This window comes from Lonchura striata, chromosome 7 (assembly GCF_050655825.1).
Source record: "Lonchura striata isolate lonStrDom1 chromosome 7, ASM5065582v1, whole genome shotgun sequence".
Taxonomy (NCBI): domain Eukaryota; kingdom Metazoa; phylum Chordata; class Aves; order Passeriformes; family Estrildidae; genus Lonchura; species Lonchura striata.
In genome coordinates this window covers 25,967,495-25,986,124 of record NC_140709.1, presented here as the reverse complement: position 1 = coordinate 25,986,124, position 18,630 = coordinate 25,967,495, and the positions used below count along the sequence as shown (strand labels likewise).

General features: G+C 38.1%; 1 protein-coding gene across 6 annotated transcripts in view; it reads right to left on the bottom strand.

Annotated features, from left to right (window-relative positions):
• ADAM23 (ADAM metallopeptidase domain 23) overlaps nt 1-17,941 on the bottom strand; it is an 81,244-nt gene extending 63,303 nt beyond the window's left edge. For 2 of the 6 annotated variants that reach the window (XM_021538862.3, XM_085585222.1), the window contains exons 1-3: nt 17,715-17,934; nt 16,437-16,663; nt 7,379-7,455 (exon numbers count right to left, since the gene is read on the bottom strand). In XM_021538862.3, the coding sequence (XP_021394537.3) occupies nt 7,379-7,455; nt 16,437-16,663; nt 17,715-17,868 (458 nt within the window). In that variant the 5' untranslated portion in view covers nt 17,869-17,934. Of the gene's footprint in view, nt 1-7,378; nt 7,456-16,436; nt 16,664-17,714 lie in introns of all 6 variants that reach the window. The other 4 variants (XM_031505382.3, XM_085585220.1, XM_021538863.3 and 1 more) reach the window with 4 other exon arrangements.
• Between the last annotated feature and the right edge of the window lie 689 nt (nt 17,942-18,630).

Genomic DNA, 18,630 nt, shown 5'->3' with positions numbered 1-18,630 from the left:
AGTAAAAGTGGCTTACCTCAGCTGGCATCTAAAAATCCTGATGAAGAGAATTGATTTGGGTAGGAAAAGGCTATGAAATTACTGAAAGATATCATATACAAGTAAGCAAATTACCTTCCAGCAACCCACTAGACAGCCTACAGAAAATCAGAGTACAGCAAGAATTACCTTTCTTGCACACTTCTTAAACTATCTTTATACTAACCTATTACCAGGCAATATTTTATTAACTATTCTGAAATGTTTCAAGCTCAGTACCAGTGTCTGAGCAACCTAGTTTAGTTGAATTATTTAACAGAACACTCATCAGATGTTTTTGTCCATTTGACAGATGTAGTTTAGTAGCACATAAAGATGGGAAAAACAAAGAGAACTTGCTGCAGTATTGTTTTAAGACGATCAAGACACTGTCATCTAACACAATGCCCATCTACAGCCTTGTATATATTAACAGTTTCAATTATATTCACAAGCTTTGTTGAACTCACTGTTTTAAGGTAAATTTATTACATTTCTAGCATGCATTTACATTAGTCTTTACTTGACTGGTGTCTTTGAAGCTGCTCTGACAAGAATGTCTCCAATGAATAAATAAACTGCTAATATTCATTATTTTTTAAAACAGAACACAGCTTTACCACTTTTTCTTATATTATATTTAAGAAGCTTAAAAATCAGAACATGGTACTGTGGAACAAGCAATTGTGTTTACAAGTAATTAGCAGAAAAAACTGATGATGCAAATGCATAGGTTAACGTTTTCATAACGATGGAATCAAAGAAAGTCCTCACTCCTGCTATTAATAGCATAATGATTCTGTAACAGTAAACAGTACACTTATTTAAAAATCACTTTTTGCATGGTCTTGCTGTAGTTGCTTGGTTTTGCTTCGCTTGTCTTTTAGGTAGAAAAAAGGATGACCAACCACAAATTTATATACTGAAATTATCTAGGTGATCCTCAAATGTGGAATATAGGTCTCCAAAAGAGACTGACAGGAAAGCATATATTAGAATGGTTTAGAATACTCATTTAGAATGGTGCAGAAAATGCTGCACATTTTTTTCTAGATCAGTCTGCCTCTCTCAGTGCTAGAAACCCTGAGTTAGTTCAAGGGAGGTCAGGAAACAAATTCATGATCCTTTCTCTAGCTATGTCCCAGAGCTCTCCCTCTGAGAATGGAAAATGCTGCATTTTATTGGCTACTTCAGCAAGCATTTTTGAAGGCAGCAGTTCAAAGAGTTCTTCAGAATATTCACAGTATGTTGGTCAGTTTCCACCGTACTTTTGTCTACCATCATGCTGAAGATTATATCACTTTTAAAAGTGCTATGCACAAGGATATGAAGACACAAACAGCTAGACAATATTACAGAACGTGAGTTCTATGCCACAGAAAACACTTCCGTGCAATTTGTTATGACTGAAGTTTCCTAGAAGAACAACTAACAAAACAAAAATTTCATTTAAACAACTGTTCAAATTTACTCAGTATTGCCTTTCAATTGATCCCTTTTCTTTCCTCACCAGCTTGGAAAACTTACCAGAAAGAATTTTATTAACCTGTAGTGTAAGACTGAGGGCTGCCGCCTGTCTGCCAGAATGGTCTCATCCAATGATCATATTTGCTAAAGCTTCTTTCATTTAAAGGATTAAAGGAAAGTTTTGTAGATTAAAGAGAAACTTGTTTCTTCTCCTCTTAAGCAATTCACTAAATGTGCCAGATGGTCTGATACTTTGTGTCTAATAGTAACACTCCTATTGAAAACAAATCTTTCCATTAAACAAAAAATCCAACTAGATATGGTGTTTTTCTTCATTATTATTTTATTTCTAATACCAAAAAAAAAAAAAAAAAAAAAAAAAAAAAAAAGAGTGGAATTAGCTTAGTTATACTTACAGAGAGCTGACTTGACTTCAAAGTATATTAACAACTATAGTAGAATCAGAGGTACATTCCAGCAAATTCAAAGTTTATTTTGGTTCCCTTAATCCATGCTTCTATGTTGAACTATAATGTGCAACTTCAACTCTGTCACTGAATCAAGCTAAATTCAGTTATAGAGGCTCCTAGGGACTTGTCTGATGAATTTAATCATATGCCAAGCATACACAGGCTTCATATCAACTCCAAATGCAAAGATTTCAGCCTGCCTACAAAGCAATCTGAAATATCAGGAATACACTTCAACATAAAGATCTCACTATTGGCAAATCTGGACCATATCAGAAATCAACTGAAACACCTACTAAAGTGGAAAGACAACAATTCTTCCCCATTGCCAGGGTACAGCGGTTGCATGTGGGAATAAGAACATAACCTAAGAAAAGATACATTGAGTCAGACAGCTGCTTAGCAGGTTGTCTGACAGCAAACATTGCTACACATGTAGCAATCTTTCACCAGAATTTCATAAGACAGAGTTAGTATAATTGTTTGCAATGGCTCCCAGTAGATTTCTTTTCTGTAAGTTCTTCCAATTCTTTAGTTCCTGGAAACAGTTTAGTATGTACAGCACCCTGTAAGAAAATTTACCTTTCAATTATTTTTCTGAGAAGCACATTCTTTCAAACTTCCTGCTGCATTTAATACCAGAATTGTTACACGAGAGGGAGAAGGCAATACCCTCATCCTGCCACACTGAATTTTACAGCATTGTCATATCACTACAGATGTGTATTTATTTTCCCAGGGCTTGTTGACCCTAACAATCCACCAAACCAGTGGTTGCATCTCAGCTGACAGATTAAAAAAACTGTTCAGAGGGATGAGAGATCCACACTTAATTAAGTCTAGGATCAGAAGTGCACAGAATGAAGTTTTACTCCCCAAGCAAGTGGTTTGACAAGTGGTACTTTATACAAGGACACGCGGCAATAGGACAAGGGGGAATGGCTTTAAACTGAAAAATTATAGATTTAGATATAATGAAGGACCTTTTTACTGTGAGGGTGATGAGAGCTTTTCACATCTGCCTCTAAGACTTAACACATGAAATGCCCACTAAGACAAATGATAATTTTTAATAGATTGCCTCCAGCTCTGGGAGTAAAGCTCTGTTATCTACAGCTGAGAAATGCAAAACTGCACTTACAGGAGGACACACACATTTCTGTAAAATCCTAACACTGACTTCCTTGAATTTCATGTGTAACAAATATTTCAAAGCCAATTACAGTTTAACATTCCACAGTATTATTACTGCATTTAATTTAGTTATGTATCTTATAGGATCCATTAATACTCTAAGTGTTTATATAAGAAATGTCATAAATACTCAAAGTTTCCTTCTGAAAAACTGTGACTAGCTTTCCCACTTTCATTTAAAACACCAATTATAAGGTTTAAACAATTAGATAAAATTTGCTATTATGCTGGCTGCACTTCACAAAAGAAACTAACTTTCCCCCATAGGTATCATATTTTAATGTCTCAAATTGTTAAGTCATGTTATGGTCAAATGCAGTGGGGTTAAGTTTTTTTTCAGTTCATGTCAAAGTTGCCAAATACTTTTTCCATGAGATCTTAATGGAAAAGAAATCCATTTTCCTGGAAACAGAGTTTCCTGAAAAGATGGACTTTTACAGAGAAAAGAAGGAAAAGATAAAAAATACAGACTGATTTTGATTATTTGTTTTTCTCCCCTTCTCCAAGAATCCTAGATTCTGAGCCAAGTTATCCATAGGAAGGGAGAAAAATTTTCCTCTTTGGGTTTTCCCTCTGTTTCTGTCCATATCAATTAACTAATTTCCTATTCTTGAATGTGTCTCAGCCACCACCCAGAGGGTGAAGGTTCCAGTATAGCCTCAGCCTGCTGCGCTGGTGGAGGCCTCTTTATTTAGAGGCTGGAGCTAGCCCATGGCTGCAAACTGCTGGAAAATACAGCCAACTTCTCTCCTCACTAAAAAAGCATCAAGTAAACATTTTTAATTCACTGCCTTTGGTAGTACTGCTCTTTAATGTGTTTTAGTACTATGCCAGAACATAAAGCCTGCTACCTTTAAATAGGACATTAGGAGTTACTGCAAAACTCCTCCCTTTCAGCATAAGAACAGCAAGTTAAAAGCCTTTTACATATTGCTGGAAATGAGATAATTAAAAGCTAATTTTCTAGCACCTTTCAAACATTTGTTTGTGTAAATAATGCATCAATATAAAACAAGAAACTGGTCAGATACACTAGGACCGTTGATTACTCAAATACAATGTTACAACACTGCCATTTGAGGACAAAAGTGAACTTCCTTCACTTAAGTGAACTTACTGAAATAAGTGAATACTTTCAAAGGCTTTTTATATAAATTGTGGTTTGTGACAATGCTAAATGCTACATATTGCACAGGAAATTTACTGAGTTTGGGCAGACAATCTTAGCTTAATTCTTAGTCTAAATTTTCAGATGGGATTGCTACCACACTACAAGCTTCCATTTTCATACTAAGAGTGTTAACTAAAACCATTATTTAATCCCTTACAGATTATAAAGCTATTACTTTTTGCATCAAGTTATTTCCACAATCAATATATCTGCAAGTATTATGCATCACCAGAAGTGGTATCACACTGAGAGCCTGCAACTGGTCAAACACTTGAGTGTAGCAAGGGGCAAGGTGTCCAAAATTTCAGAGTAACCCACCTTGCTAAGGAGTTCAAAAAGTGAGCTCTTTTTCCCTGAGTCTTCTTATCAGAAAAAGCTACCAAAATCACCTTTAGGATAACAAATTATATTTCATCTGGTTTAGACTGTGTAAAACTGCAGAACCAGATAAAGAGTCAAACACCACTAAAGAAGCTAGGAGAAAACCTAATGTATAAAAGGGCAAGCAGTAGGGATATCAGTAAGGCATCTGAACACCTTGTGCCTTATATATAGGCAGCAAGAACACTCCTGGTATCACAAGAGCAGAGCTTCTTCAGCCAAGGTGCACAGCAAGTTCATTCCCTCTCCTATTTGAAGTGGCAGGCCCTGGATTTCTTGATTGCTGAAAAAGCAACCACAATTAGAAAAAATCCATACATTTACTTATGAACCATTTGTTGTTAAAAATAAACACCGACAAACAGTAGGAATAGACAAGGGGTAACATTGCCAGGATATGGGAAATGTCAAAGGGCTTGTGATTTTACTTGGATAATAGCCATTCACCATGAGATTCAGGAAATGCAACGAAACCCAAATCCTAATGAACAGGAAATAAGAGTTCTGGTCTTCACTATTGTCTCTGTTAGGCCACTGACCTACAGGTCACAGAAGAAGCCACTCAGCCTCAGTCTTGAAGAGGTTCAGCCAGAAATTTAGAACAGATAAAAAGTGGTAAACAACATAATTTGTCTCCTGGGAAGGAACAAACTTATCTCGGGATGTCTGCCCAGACTTGTGGATATGTGCAATCATTTTATAGAACATTCAGGGAATGTGCCAAAGGTAGAAAAGGTGAATCAGGACATAACGTGTCAGAAAATGGAGAGGAGGTGGCCTAAAAAGGAGTCACTAGTGTAAGCTGCAAGATAGTCTGCTTGTTTGGCACAGCCCTGCCTGATCACTATTGTCTGTCCTATGTTAAGTCCTACTTGTAATACTCCCTTTGTGGCCTTGCTCTCTATTCTGCACAGGTGTGATCTGCAAAGAAACTTGAGGGTCAGTCAACAAGTATAGGGAGATCTGTATCTGGAAAGACTAAGGTCTAAGAGAGTGACCACATGCCTCAAGCCTAGGCATCAATATTGAATGAACTTAAAGCCTGTGTTAACATTTGTGTCAGTGAATGCTGTCCTGCCCGTGAATCAGGAGAGGGCTGGCATACCTTTCACCAGCAAACTTTCAATTCTCATCAGCTGTGGAAGAACTTAATGAACCTGTTTTGTTCTTATTCACCTAAGTGCTGTCAGCATGTTTACATGGTACCAGTAAAGGCAATGGCTTTTCTTTGTCACTGTCTGTGTGACCAGCCATACCCTACATACACTGCCAAACTGGGAAAGTGTGCTCACACTCACTACTCACTGGATATGCAGACAGGAGCAGTGGAAAGCAGACCAAGAAGTGTAGCTTAGAGGGCACTAAATATTGGTTCCCTCCACAAATATGTCATGATTATCCATTGGAATTACTGTGCATGGGTCCAACCCTCATAGAACAACAGTCTTGCATTACACTATAATTTTTACAGAGCCTAGAGAACATCCGGTTATCTTCAAGCTTTCTTCGTCCTTCAATTGTGTGACGTTCCCAGCCTTTGCATTAATTCATCTTTTGCCAGACACTCAAGACTTCACATAATATTTTGAAAGATAAAAATGCAAAAGCAACCTAACTTCAAAATTATGCATGGATGAAGGAAAATGTTTCCAGCTTACCTTTACAGCAAAATATCTGATAATTAGCAGCCAAGAAGCCAAATACACAAATACCAGTTCTGCAAAATTTCTGTAGCTATAACTTGCTGCTTTTAAAAGCAATTAGATTTACTAAGTTTGCATCTTAATCCCTAACAAAACTCCCCTTTTATGACAGTTTAAGACCAAAAAAAGACCTCATATGAACCTCAAGACCAGAGGAATGCTTTTTAAAATCAGTATGCAATTGTTTCTGTAAATTTGTTTCTCCTTTTTTAAGCATGCTGAGTCTCAAGGGACATAGAAGGGGCAAATGCACTTTTGAGCATTACATTTTACCTGTCCAGTATTTAGTATTCATTTTATACTTCTACCTTATTCTTAAACTTTCATCGGCCAAAAAAAAAGGCCATTGCAATTTTTAGAAATTCATAGTTCCACACCTTCAGCAGAGATATAAAAGTATGTAGGATATACACAACTAAACCACCACTGCCCTGTATTATAAGTCAGTTCTTGTAGACCAAAGAATTACATAAAATTGTCTGCCTTAAAGCAAACAGATTCCAGCTGCACCTTTCAGTGCAGCCACACCATTAAGAATCCCATCTCATTAGGAACTTCATGACTGTAGTGACAATAGCATGATTTCCAGATCATTAAAGACAAGTTATTCATATCAGTATTTACAGTATTTCTAAACACTGATTTGAGAAACTAAAACATCTTGTTATAATTCATCAATTAATTTTAAAAAAAGCACGAAAATCCACACTTTGCAAACACTACCAGTACTGGAATTTGTCAATTTATCACAGTTTATTTTACCATGAACAATAAAATTTTAAGGGTGTCTACTTTCTTGGTGCCAGCAAGCATTACTGATACATTACACAGAAAATTTTAAATGTTGTTTTGTATTAATAAACTTGGATAACAGCATTTTTTCAACAGCTCTTGGAATATTACATGCTCTGACCTTATACCATAAGATGATAAGACCAGGAGTGAAAGAAAGAAACCTCAAATAATGCACTTACTTATTCAGTGTGAGGTCAAGGATGAATTTAGAGCCAAAGGCCTCAATCTGGAAACTTGCCTGGGCCAGATGTACAGCCTGTAAACAGAAACAGTTGTCAAAATTTTCACTGAGTTTAATATATAACAAATGTGACTGTGAAAAACAAAGTTATGGAAAACATGCTCATTTTCATGAATCTCATGGGCATATGAAAACTTCTGCCCTAGTACCAAATTCTGATTCAAAAGGATTTTCCTTTTCAGTGGGAAGTAAATGGTACCTGAAAAGCATACTTTCAAATACACACTCATCTGTCTTAAAAAGAAAAAAAAAAGAGAAAAAAGTTTCACACAAATGTCTGTATTTTGCCATAACCAGATGGCTATGTAACATAAGTAATGTAGTATACTGTTCTTTTAATTTAGTTATTGCAATCATTCCATTTAAAAGGCTGAAATAATTAAAGCATTTGTGATACACTTTCAAATATTAAAATCATGGCAAGGCTCATATTACACATTATTAAAAACTTCTTCAAAGTAATCCCTTCACAATTAATGGCTTTGTACTTGGCACTGTAGCTAAATCATTATAAAGAATACTGATGCTGGTCATACAACGAATCAACATCAGCTTGTCTTGTATAGGGAGTTAAGTTTAACTTCAGTATATTCTGGTCTTGTCAGATAAATTGTATTCTTTATTTCTCTCTATACTGTAATAACTGTAGCCAAAGACATTTAAAACATGCTTATCTGTTTTCTAGAAAAATAGGGAGATAAGAGATGATTCAAGAATTTCTTTTTGTGAAGAGCTGTTCCAGCAGGGTTGAAGAGATTAGATCTGAATTTCATACTATTTTTCCTGATAATGTTCTAATAAAATCATGCTTACTTATACATTAATTTGATACAGTATTAATAATCACACAAAGTGAAATATTATGACTAAGCCCATTAGTCAAAAGAGAAAAAACTCCCTATTTTTTATTAAACACCACAATTAACCCTCAGATATGTCACATAAAAATATGAAGTTCTAGCTAGTTTACAGCACAACTTAAATAGTAAGAAGGTTGGCTTTTATAGCCCACAGTTCTGTTCTCTTCTGGAAATTTCTCCACAAAGGATATATCCTTTATGTTTCTACTCCATTCCTGCACTACACAAAGCAGCGCAAATTTTCATCTTCCTTCTCAGCAAAGTTATTAATCATCTTTCAGAAAATTCTTCAATATAATTTTTTAAGTTGCTATTGTGACTAAAATCAGCTGTAACATTTCCTGTATTACTTCATCATTCTTTGCTGCCAGAATTATCATTTCCCATTCAATAGGATCACAGAGCTTTGTTGTCAAGCTTCTTTTTTAAAAATAAAAGTCATGTACAAATATTTTAAAAACCTTTAATGCCATTAAACAATCTTAGCTAAAGCCTGTTTTTGTTCATTTAAAAAAATACAATGACTCTAAATGAGAACTAAAAAAAATAATATTCCTAGCTGATATCTAAAACCACACAGAAGCAAACCAGTACTAAGCTTTCTCCTGGTGGTATTTTTTTGGTAAATATATATTGCTATCTCACCAGTTCACCAATTGACTAATACTGGCCTGGCAGATCTGAGTTTACAGCTGCTCTGAATCAGCAGAGCAAAACAGTTTAAGTATAAACACAAACAGGTGTCATGATCAGAGAGACTCTGATGATCAGGTTAAATACATGCCCAGCAGAAGAGGCTTTTCCACCCCAAATCCACTTTTTTTAAAGAAATTAAGTAAAGGAACAAGTATCACAAGGAGCTTTCCAAGCACCTGTTCATGACAAAAATCTAATTATGTTTTCAAAACACACATGTATTAACTAAATTTTTAAAGCATAAAAATTTGTTACAGTAAAAGGACTGCAATTAGTTTTATTCAATTTAAGAGTTACACAAGCTACTGTTTTGAATCTCCTCCACATGTAACATTTACCTAAAAGGATGTGTCTTCATATATATACCACAAACAAGATTTCAGTGTTAAATATCTGCAAACTTTACAAGCGCATGAATTATTCCAATTAAGATCATTCTGAAACATGAGAAATCTCTCCCTAGGCATCAGCTACTGATTTTAGTGGCAGCTAGACAGAAGACTAGTTTGATCTGCTATAGTCTTCCTATCGTCCAATCAAGCCTGTTCAATGATAGCTGTGTATCACCCTTCAAGTTTCTAAGCCAGAAACTATGTATTCTTTATATTTCTGCAATTTCAAATTACTAAAAGTAATTTTTATTCTTGGTCTGCAATATCTTAAAACCCCTTTCTCTTGCAGAATTACATACAGTAACATTGCTATTTCTGAAAACAACTACTTCTGTGTATAAAAACACTACTTGCTATCCATTAGTGTGACTCACTAACAGATGCAGCCTGCACACAAAAGCAATTGCTGCAAAGCAGCAATTTGATGACCTGCAGCAGGGTACGCTCTCCACCAAACTCAGCTTAAACCATTGGTTACAAAAAGATTTTAAATCCCTGCAGTTCAGCAAAAGCACTGTTTTGAATTCAGGTGAATGCACTACAGCAAATATAGACTCTCTTAAGCCAGTTTAACAATAGATAACCACTCCCAGAAGCCATAAACCAGCTGAAGGTAATGAGACTAAATATTCAATCCTGAAACATTATTTTCCTGCAGTAAGTTAGCACAGAAAGCTACCAGTGAATTATCACCAAGTGTTTTAAGCATTACAACCATCATGTACCACAGTGAGGAGGAAATATTTCAGAAACGTATCTGCAATTCTGTTATCCACTTTATAATTTCACTGTATTCTCTCATCAGCTACTGTGTAATACAAATACCTGAAATATAATCTGAAATACAGTGTTCTTCTCATCAGCATAGAAATATAAATTCCAACAAGAATATAATGTAAATCAGCATGTATTTTGAAGAACATACATGTTTTCACAGGAAAAATATAAAATATCATCCTCTTGTATGGCTTGTGTATATGCAAATGCTCACACCTGCAAAAGTATCCTTTATTTACATACAGAGGTGACCAAGTTCCTTTGTCTGTGTTTATCATCTAAAAACCTCTGCAGAGGTTCCTGCTTTGACAGCTGTAGCCTATTCCAATGGCAAAGCTCCAAAATAATATAAAGTTTTTCTTCAGCAAAGACTTATTGATGATGCATAGAGATGGGGGTTGAAGAAAGGTCTGAGTCTTTCAAATTCTTCCTGTCCTCATACCCAAATTGAGGGGGGAAAAAAAGTCTGTTTTTTCCCTGTTCTGGGAGGTCAAATTACTGGTATAGTCATTGTAATAAGAGATTCTTCATACGAGGGACATTCTAAGAGTGCTATAGCTGCTTATGGAAAGTAGTAGCTCTCAGAGTTTTTTCCAAGCTAAAAATTCATATGTGTAAAGAATTCCAGTTTCTTTCAAATCAGTCATTAGGTTACAGTATCTTTCAGTATAAAAATGGCTGTAACAGGAATCTCAGTTCTACTGATCTATGTCACAACTTGAATCCTTTCATTGTTTTCATTATCACATTTGGGCATCATTTATTGATAATTCATTTTTTTCAGACTTTCAGGAAATTTACAATCTTCATCACCAAAAATAAACTACTATATTGGTTTTACTTTACAGTAAAACTATGCCAAATGCAATAATGTGTTATCCCTTCAAAAATACTAAGTAAGTCCTGTCACAAGTCTTTAAACAAAGTAACAGCCTTATTTAACAGACTAATGAGTCTTTTGCTATATTTATGCAGATACAATCTCCAAAGCACAAGCTCATTGCTTTTAGAAATCTATTTATTCATACAGTTCTGCTGACTAAAATAATGGCCAAAAGCTACCTCTCTGAGTTTAGAGCTGAGCAAGGGGTTTCATCACTCTCATTATAGAAATAGATATGTAAGTCAGATTTAGATGGATTTTACACCATCAAAACGGTTTTTTGCTCTAGACCTCCATTCTAATAATAGCCTAAGTTTTGTCACGAATCAATGTGACTTACTACATATTAGTTCATAATCCTGCTTTCAGCTTTTTGGCCTGTCCTCAGACCCCAAAACAACCTTCCACTACTCCCTGGAAATAAAGAATTTCATATTGAAACAGAATACATAAATGTCCCAGCAGCATGTGAAAATTGATGTTTAAAACATACAGCATTTCAGAAAACCTCCTACTGATATTTTCCCTCTGGACTTTAACAACAGAGGAGTTACTTTTACACTTGAACCCCAAGCCTTGAAGACTGCTCTTTGGAAGAAAGGTTACGGGTATGTGAAAAAGACGCAGATCTGCCCCTGGAAGCAATCCTGCTGCTGTGTATCTAAACCCCGGGGGCCAGAGCTCACCATTCTCTCCCAGCATGGCAGTACTTGGACACCCTTCTGTAGTAACACTGGCCTCCAAAATCATATCCCTCTTGAGGATTTTTTTGTAAAACTCTACAAAGTAGTGCATCCCTATCTTGGGCCACTTTCCTGCAGTACTCAGCTTCCCATAAATGCTAGAAAACCTATACACTTAATTTATTCCTATTTCGGAACAAGGCATAGCAAGTACAAGCTTTGTGCTACCTAATACTAGGTGATTGTGTGAAGCTCATGAAAGAACCCAGAAACACATTAAAAAAATTTAAGAAGTTGTAGAAATAACATGACCTGCATTTCAGCTAAGAAACAAAGATCTAGATCTAGTTGCAGTTGGCATAAGGAAAATCTCCTACTCTGAGAAACAAAAGACAGGAAGACCAATTTTAATCCTCCTGTTAGTAACTACTGAAGACACAGAGTTAAGATAAGCCTTTTGCATTAATATAAATTCAGTAAAGAATAGAAAAAAAAAGTACATACAATCTTCCATTTACAAGTAGAGCAAACTGAAGCTGCATTAGAGAAAGATCAGGGAAAAAGAAAGAAAAGACAAAGCCAGCTGAAATGCTACAAAGATTCAACAATCTAATACATATATATCACATGGACTCCATTCATTATTTTGACCAGTTTTCATTAGATGGGGACTAAAAATAAAAACACAGCCTAAAGTAGGCAAGTAAAAGGAAGACTAACCAGTGCATAGGATTTTTTTCTGGATTTTAGGAAGAATTGACATGATGCCACTCTTAAGTTTACCAATTGTGATCTTTAGTCTTTGACAAAAAAAAAAAAAAAAAGCTTTTTTTCAATACTGCTTCCTTTTAAATGGAATAGAGTTGCTTTCCTTCACCTTAAGGATGTTTTTCTGCTCAATTTTCATATGCTGCATTCTAAAATTACATAGAGGACTGAGACAGCACTGTACCTCAACCTCTAAAGCATCTCAACCTTTAAAGCAAGGCAACATACCAAAAATTATTGCATCCACTGGGCAGGAGTATTTTCATTATGGAAATGACAAACAGCTGACCTGATCAGAAACACCTGGAGTTCCATCCTATGAAAAATAGCTCAAAATAAATCAAACCTTTTGGGTAAAGGGGGAACATCTTCATAGGCAAAAGCACTCTTCCTTATTCTTTCCTCTTTAGGATCTGCAAAACAGTTTTCCTAACACCTCTCTCCTTCCCAAAATTACATTAACAGCTTATAATTATGCATGAAGAGATGACTTCTTTACAGCTCCTGAAAACGTCTGATTCAGAAACTGTCCAGCAGATACAGTCAGCCTCCATATGAATCCAGTCTGAGTTATTTTCCACTCAAAATTTGCTGAGGTTGCCCTGGGCTATATTTCTCCAGAAATCCTATTATCTTCAAACACCTTGCATTGCAGGATTTTTCCTTCTGCTGGCCACTGTAAGTACTTGCTCCTAGCCTTTTGAGACAAGCTGTGCCCCAAGCAGTCTTCCTGCTAGCTCCTAAAAATCTTGGGTATGTAGCCTGTGAAAATGAACTAAAGCAGTCATCTGGTTCAATACAGAGATTAACAGTTCCTTGAAAATACTACCTCCACCTGCAGAAGCTTAAAAAGAAAGAACAGAGGTGAGTCAGATATCTTCATCAATTTTAAGGATTCCTGTGAACTTCTTCAGTGTGTTTTTATAAATAGATGCTCAGTTTTAAGCATTTTACACTAAAAATAACTTCAGAAGAACTCAAAACCAGCTAGCCTTAATTCAACTATGAGGAAACAGATACACAGAATTAAGAGTTTTCAAGCATCAAGTATTTAAAATTTGCTTTTTTAAGAGCACAAAGCTAAAATAAAGTATATATTAGCACTCTGCCCCCTTGGAGATAGATCACTTTCTCAAAACTATAGTGGACATTTCTTTCTTTTAGCAGTGATAAAAAGCTTTTTGTAAGAAGAAATGTGAGAGGGTCTTGATCACAAACACCTTCTCAATATGATGACATTTCACCAAAAGGGGATAGAGAGAATCAATGCTAAGAAAGTAACTCATTATTTATGGGGTTTTTTTTATTCTCTCCTACACTGTTTTCTCTCCAGTGTTTAATTTCTACCAACATTTCATGAAGAACGTTGAAGACACTTACTTTTGGGATGTGATTTTTAAAAAAATATTTTGAATAATTTTACTTAATTGTATTTCTCCAACTTCTCCAACCTCTTTCTTCCCACATGCACACGATTTCTTCTAGTTTCACCCTTTTCTTATAGTGACTCAGCATTTCTGAGGCATTCAGGCCTAATCTCACAAACTGGCCATATTACATTATTCTGAATGCTGTAGAGAAGTTCCACAGAAAGAAGTCTACTGAATATTATCAACAGTTAGGGACTGTTTCCACATCATATGCCTATAAATAGAACATTAAGGTTGACAAGAAAATGCTGTTTAAAATGTATAGTCCCAGTAAAAGAACAACAAAAGCATTTTTTCTTCAACATTTTCCACTCTATACATATATAAGACTGTTACATGGTATTAAAAAAAATCCTAAATACAGATATCATTCTTTACCTAACTATATTTTGGCTACTTCTCTTTATTACCAATGTAAGATAAATCAAAATCTCACAAGTAGGATTTATTATTATATAGCATTTCTTTTAATTTTGGGAAGGATAAAAGCCAGTATTGAAAAGAGTCCTCCCCCTGAGGTATCTTTCATTCAATTGCATTGTTTTGTTTATAGGTTGTTGTTTGGGTTGTCTTCCTTTTACACCTTTCAGACTTACCCCAGGCCCCAGTTAAGCTCCACAGAAGAGATTATAGCAAATCTTAAACAGAAGAAAATAATATAATAACAAATATTCTAGCTGTTGTAAAGTAGATGAAAAGTCAAAGAATTCCTTCATGCAAGGAAATGCACAAAATGCAAGTTAGGGATGAGGGTGTCAGGTACGATGATCCAGAAGCAAGACATACAAAAATCCACCCAGACAATGAACATAATCAACTCTTTCCTCCAATTAAATATAACAATAAATATAAAACAATAGAAATTTCATGCCGGAAGAATGAAGTCAACATAATGTCACTCTCCCTGAAAGCCCAGGCCTAAGGAACCCTTCTGTGGGAAAAACTGCAGCATTAGCATTCCCTGTGTTTAAAAGGGACACCGTGAGTAGAAAGAAGATCCACTTTACACAACAGTCAGCAGCAAGCATGCCCAAGGAAATCAATACCAATTCTGTCAGCACTGATTTCTGCAGAGCTTTACTCCAACATGTAGATACAAGGTAGGGCATAGGAAGGAATAGCAACGCTCTCGTGGGCAGTGCTGGGTAAGCGTAGAGATTGCACATTGTCCCCAATGGATTTCAAAGAAACCAACACACAGGACCATGGAGGAAGGATTATTCCCAAAAGCAAGTCTGCAGACAGTTTTAAATCCCTTTCTTCCCAAGAGGGAACAGCAAGACCTCAGTGTTTTAAGTGTATTTAAAAGAGTGGAGTCACTTGAAGGAGTATTAGGTCTGAATGTAATGTTCTCTTAAGTAGCTCCAGTTTCCAACAAACAAAAAGCTTTCCTGTGCCAACCATAACATATTGGTGTATTGAGATGCCTCCAAAGGCAGACACCAGTATCCATGTTAAGTAAGCTAGGAAGCAATATTTCTTCCTATTTAAGACATAAAAATTATACAGATACCTCAACCTTTTTTTTCAAAGATTATTCAGTACCTTCTTATTAATTTCACATCTGAAAGGGCACATAATCAATATCAACGTAAGGACATATAACATGTATTAAATTCATTGTCTAAAATTTCAAGAGAAATTCAATAGGCTATTCAATAGGTAGGAACTCCATTATAGCTAAGTCCCCCAGTAATATCGTATGCACTGCTTTGCTTTCTTTCTCTTGCCTACCTCTTCATATTCAAACCATCTTTACCTTCACTTTACCTTTTACCCTGCAGGAAGAAATTAACTTTTTAAACAAAGATTTATAAAAATAGGATTAAATAAATTTAAAGGGTACTAAATGATATAGTTTAGACAGGTTTATTCCTTTACAACACTATTCCACAAAACCAAAGTTTGTTCAGTTCTATATAATTTCAGGGGGGAAAAGAACCCAAACAACTTGCTAGCTACATCCATATAAAATGGAATATTAGATCTTGCCACTAAAAATTAAGAATGCAGGTACTGTGTTTGACAAAAAATGGTAACATTAACAGTGTTCTTCAATGGCCATACAGTGGCAGGAGATGAATGCAGCATTTGTTAGGTAGTACATAGTACACTCAAAGCTAAGTAACTCATGCTTCAAGTTTAGGATTTCAAAGAAGAAATCCTATGCAGATACATTTGCAGTCTAGAGCTATTTTGGAAGAAACAGTTTGTTGATACAGGTGTACCAAAAGTGAAGACACCAGAATCTATGCTGATTAGTCAACTCAACTTCACCTAATTCTCATTTGTTTTATCTACAGTTTCTGAACCATTCTGAAATTCAAAATAATTATCTTTAAGTTAACACAAGGGAAATTACATTCTTGTTTAATTACATGTACTCCCTTAATTCTTAAAAATTGTGATAGGGACCACCATTAAGTCTTGAATATCTACAGATCAAAACAAACACAGTTGCACATCACATGTTTTGAAAAATCTGCAGATGAGCCTTTTTACCCTACCTTGTCATGTTTCTGCTGGTGCCTTGCCCTGGTATCCAGGATATGGTAAGGGGTCTCAGAGTCTCTGTTGATGTAATAGATTAGTCTTGAAGGCAGTGTGATTTCTTTCTGGATTGCATTGCTGTAGCTGTTATTTTTACTGTTACTGCTGTTACTCTGTTGAAATGTACTCTCTTCATCTGCCAGTACTTCCTCTATACCGCTTGCTGTTTCATTCCAATGCAGGCCTGGGGAAGCAAGATATGCCAGCCGTGAATTCCATGGCAGAATGTGTTTATTTCCATTAAAAAGCTACATATTTGCTTGCAGTTTTCTAACATTTTACTAATCACTCAAGCCAACAAAAAGATAGCTTACTCATTGAGCTAGATTTGATTCATTATTCACACATAAAACGGTTTCAGAGAGAACATGATTTATTTAATTGCATTAATCTACATTTTCATATGCAGTCATGGGTTATAAATATTTTAATACCTCTCAATCTTCAGTAAGAAAAAAAAACTCAACTTAATGGATATGCAGTTATCCCCTACCCCCTCTCACACAGCTAAATTCTTTCACAAAAAAAAAATATCTACAAAAAGCTAAGAATACTCCCAGTGTTGCTAACATACACTGAATTCAGAGTTCACGTGCACTGAATGCTAAACTTCCTATTATGTAAAGGAAATTGATTTCTACTTCTTTTAACTTTGACAAGAGCCCTTTCCTTCAGTAGCAGCTTTTGAAAAGAAATGCTGGACCTTTCTTCATTAAAATTTCAAGACAATCAACGCGATGTAACAACATAACAATATTACAAGGTAACGGCAATGTACCAACAATAATAACATGATGTACAAACAGACTGCATTCAGAGCATTCCTCATGTCACCTATATACAACCAAAAGCAAATAAACAACAAAGCACACACGAAAATCCGACCCCGAGCAGACAAATTAGCGATCCGTCCACATGCACCGTGACACATACAAAGACCACCGGAGGTTTCTGTGTCGCATCCCTCACGGGCGTCTTTCCACGCACAGCATCCCTACCCAACACACTGCAGCACCGGCACCGCACGTACCCCTCTTTTGTCTAAGCAAGCAAGCCAAGGAAATCTTCACTGAGCCCCGGGTTTACACACGCCGACACAGACACGCACACAAAGCTGGGAGCGGGGAGGAAGGAGGGAATGGTTGAAGGGAAATGGATGTTGCCGGGGTTCGTCGCGGGGGACGGCGAACGAGGGGCCGCAGACCCCTCAGGCACCGCAGCCCCGCCATACCCACCGGCGGCCGCTGCGGCCGCGCGGGCCCGGGGGCAGGAGGAGCCATGGAGGAGCAGGAGCAGCGAGACGAGGCGGCCGAGGAGCGGCAGGAGCGCGGGGCGGCGGCGGCCGCCGCAGCCAGACTGCCGCAGGGAGCTGCTGCCGGGCGGCCTCATGGCTCATAGCGCCCCGGGGCGGGGGCGAGCAGCGCGGCGCAGCCCTCACGGCCGGCGGGCTGCGCCCGGGGGTCGCGGCGGAGCGGCGCGGGCGGCTCCCCGCAGCGGCACCGCCCGTGCGGCTCCAGCCGCCGCCGTGAGGGACACGGCGGCACCTCAGCGCGGGGGCGGGCGGGTCCCCGCAGCGGCACCGCCCGTGCGGCTCCAGCCGCCGCCGTGAGGGACACGGCGGCACCGCCTCGACACCTCCGCGCGAGCGGGCGGCGGCGCGCGCGCACCTTCCGCGCCCGCCCCCGGCCGCGCGGCCCCGCGCACGCGCGCCGGGCCGGGCCGGGCGGGCGGCGGCCGCTGTCCGATGTGCTGCCCGCGGGACCCGCCCCGCCCGCCGCGGGGCCGCCCGCGGGGCACCGAGAGCGCGGCGCCGCCTGCCGGCGGGGTGAGCGCCGCCAGCTGCGCCCAGCGCTGCTCCGGGCCGGCGTCCCGCGGCCGAACGGACTGAGGCGGCCGCTGGGAGCGGGCGCGGCACTGCCCGCGGCATAGCGCGCAGACCGCTCCCCTGACTTGGGCAAAGAGCTGGGTTTAGGAACTGTTTGAAAGAACTTTCAGGCAGGGTGAAATTGCTCTGAAATCCATCAGCCCTGAGCAAAGTTCGGAAGTCCCCGGAGACACTGAACAGCAGCAGGGGCAGCTTGTTCTCCTGAGCGCCGGGGCAGGCCGGTGTTGGGGCCCCGGGCAGCTCTGCGAGCTGAGCCATTCCAGAGC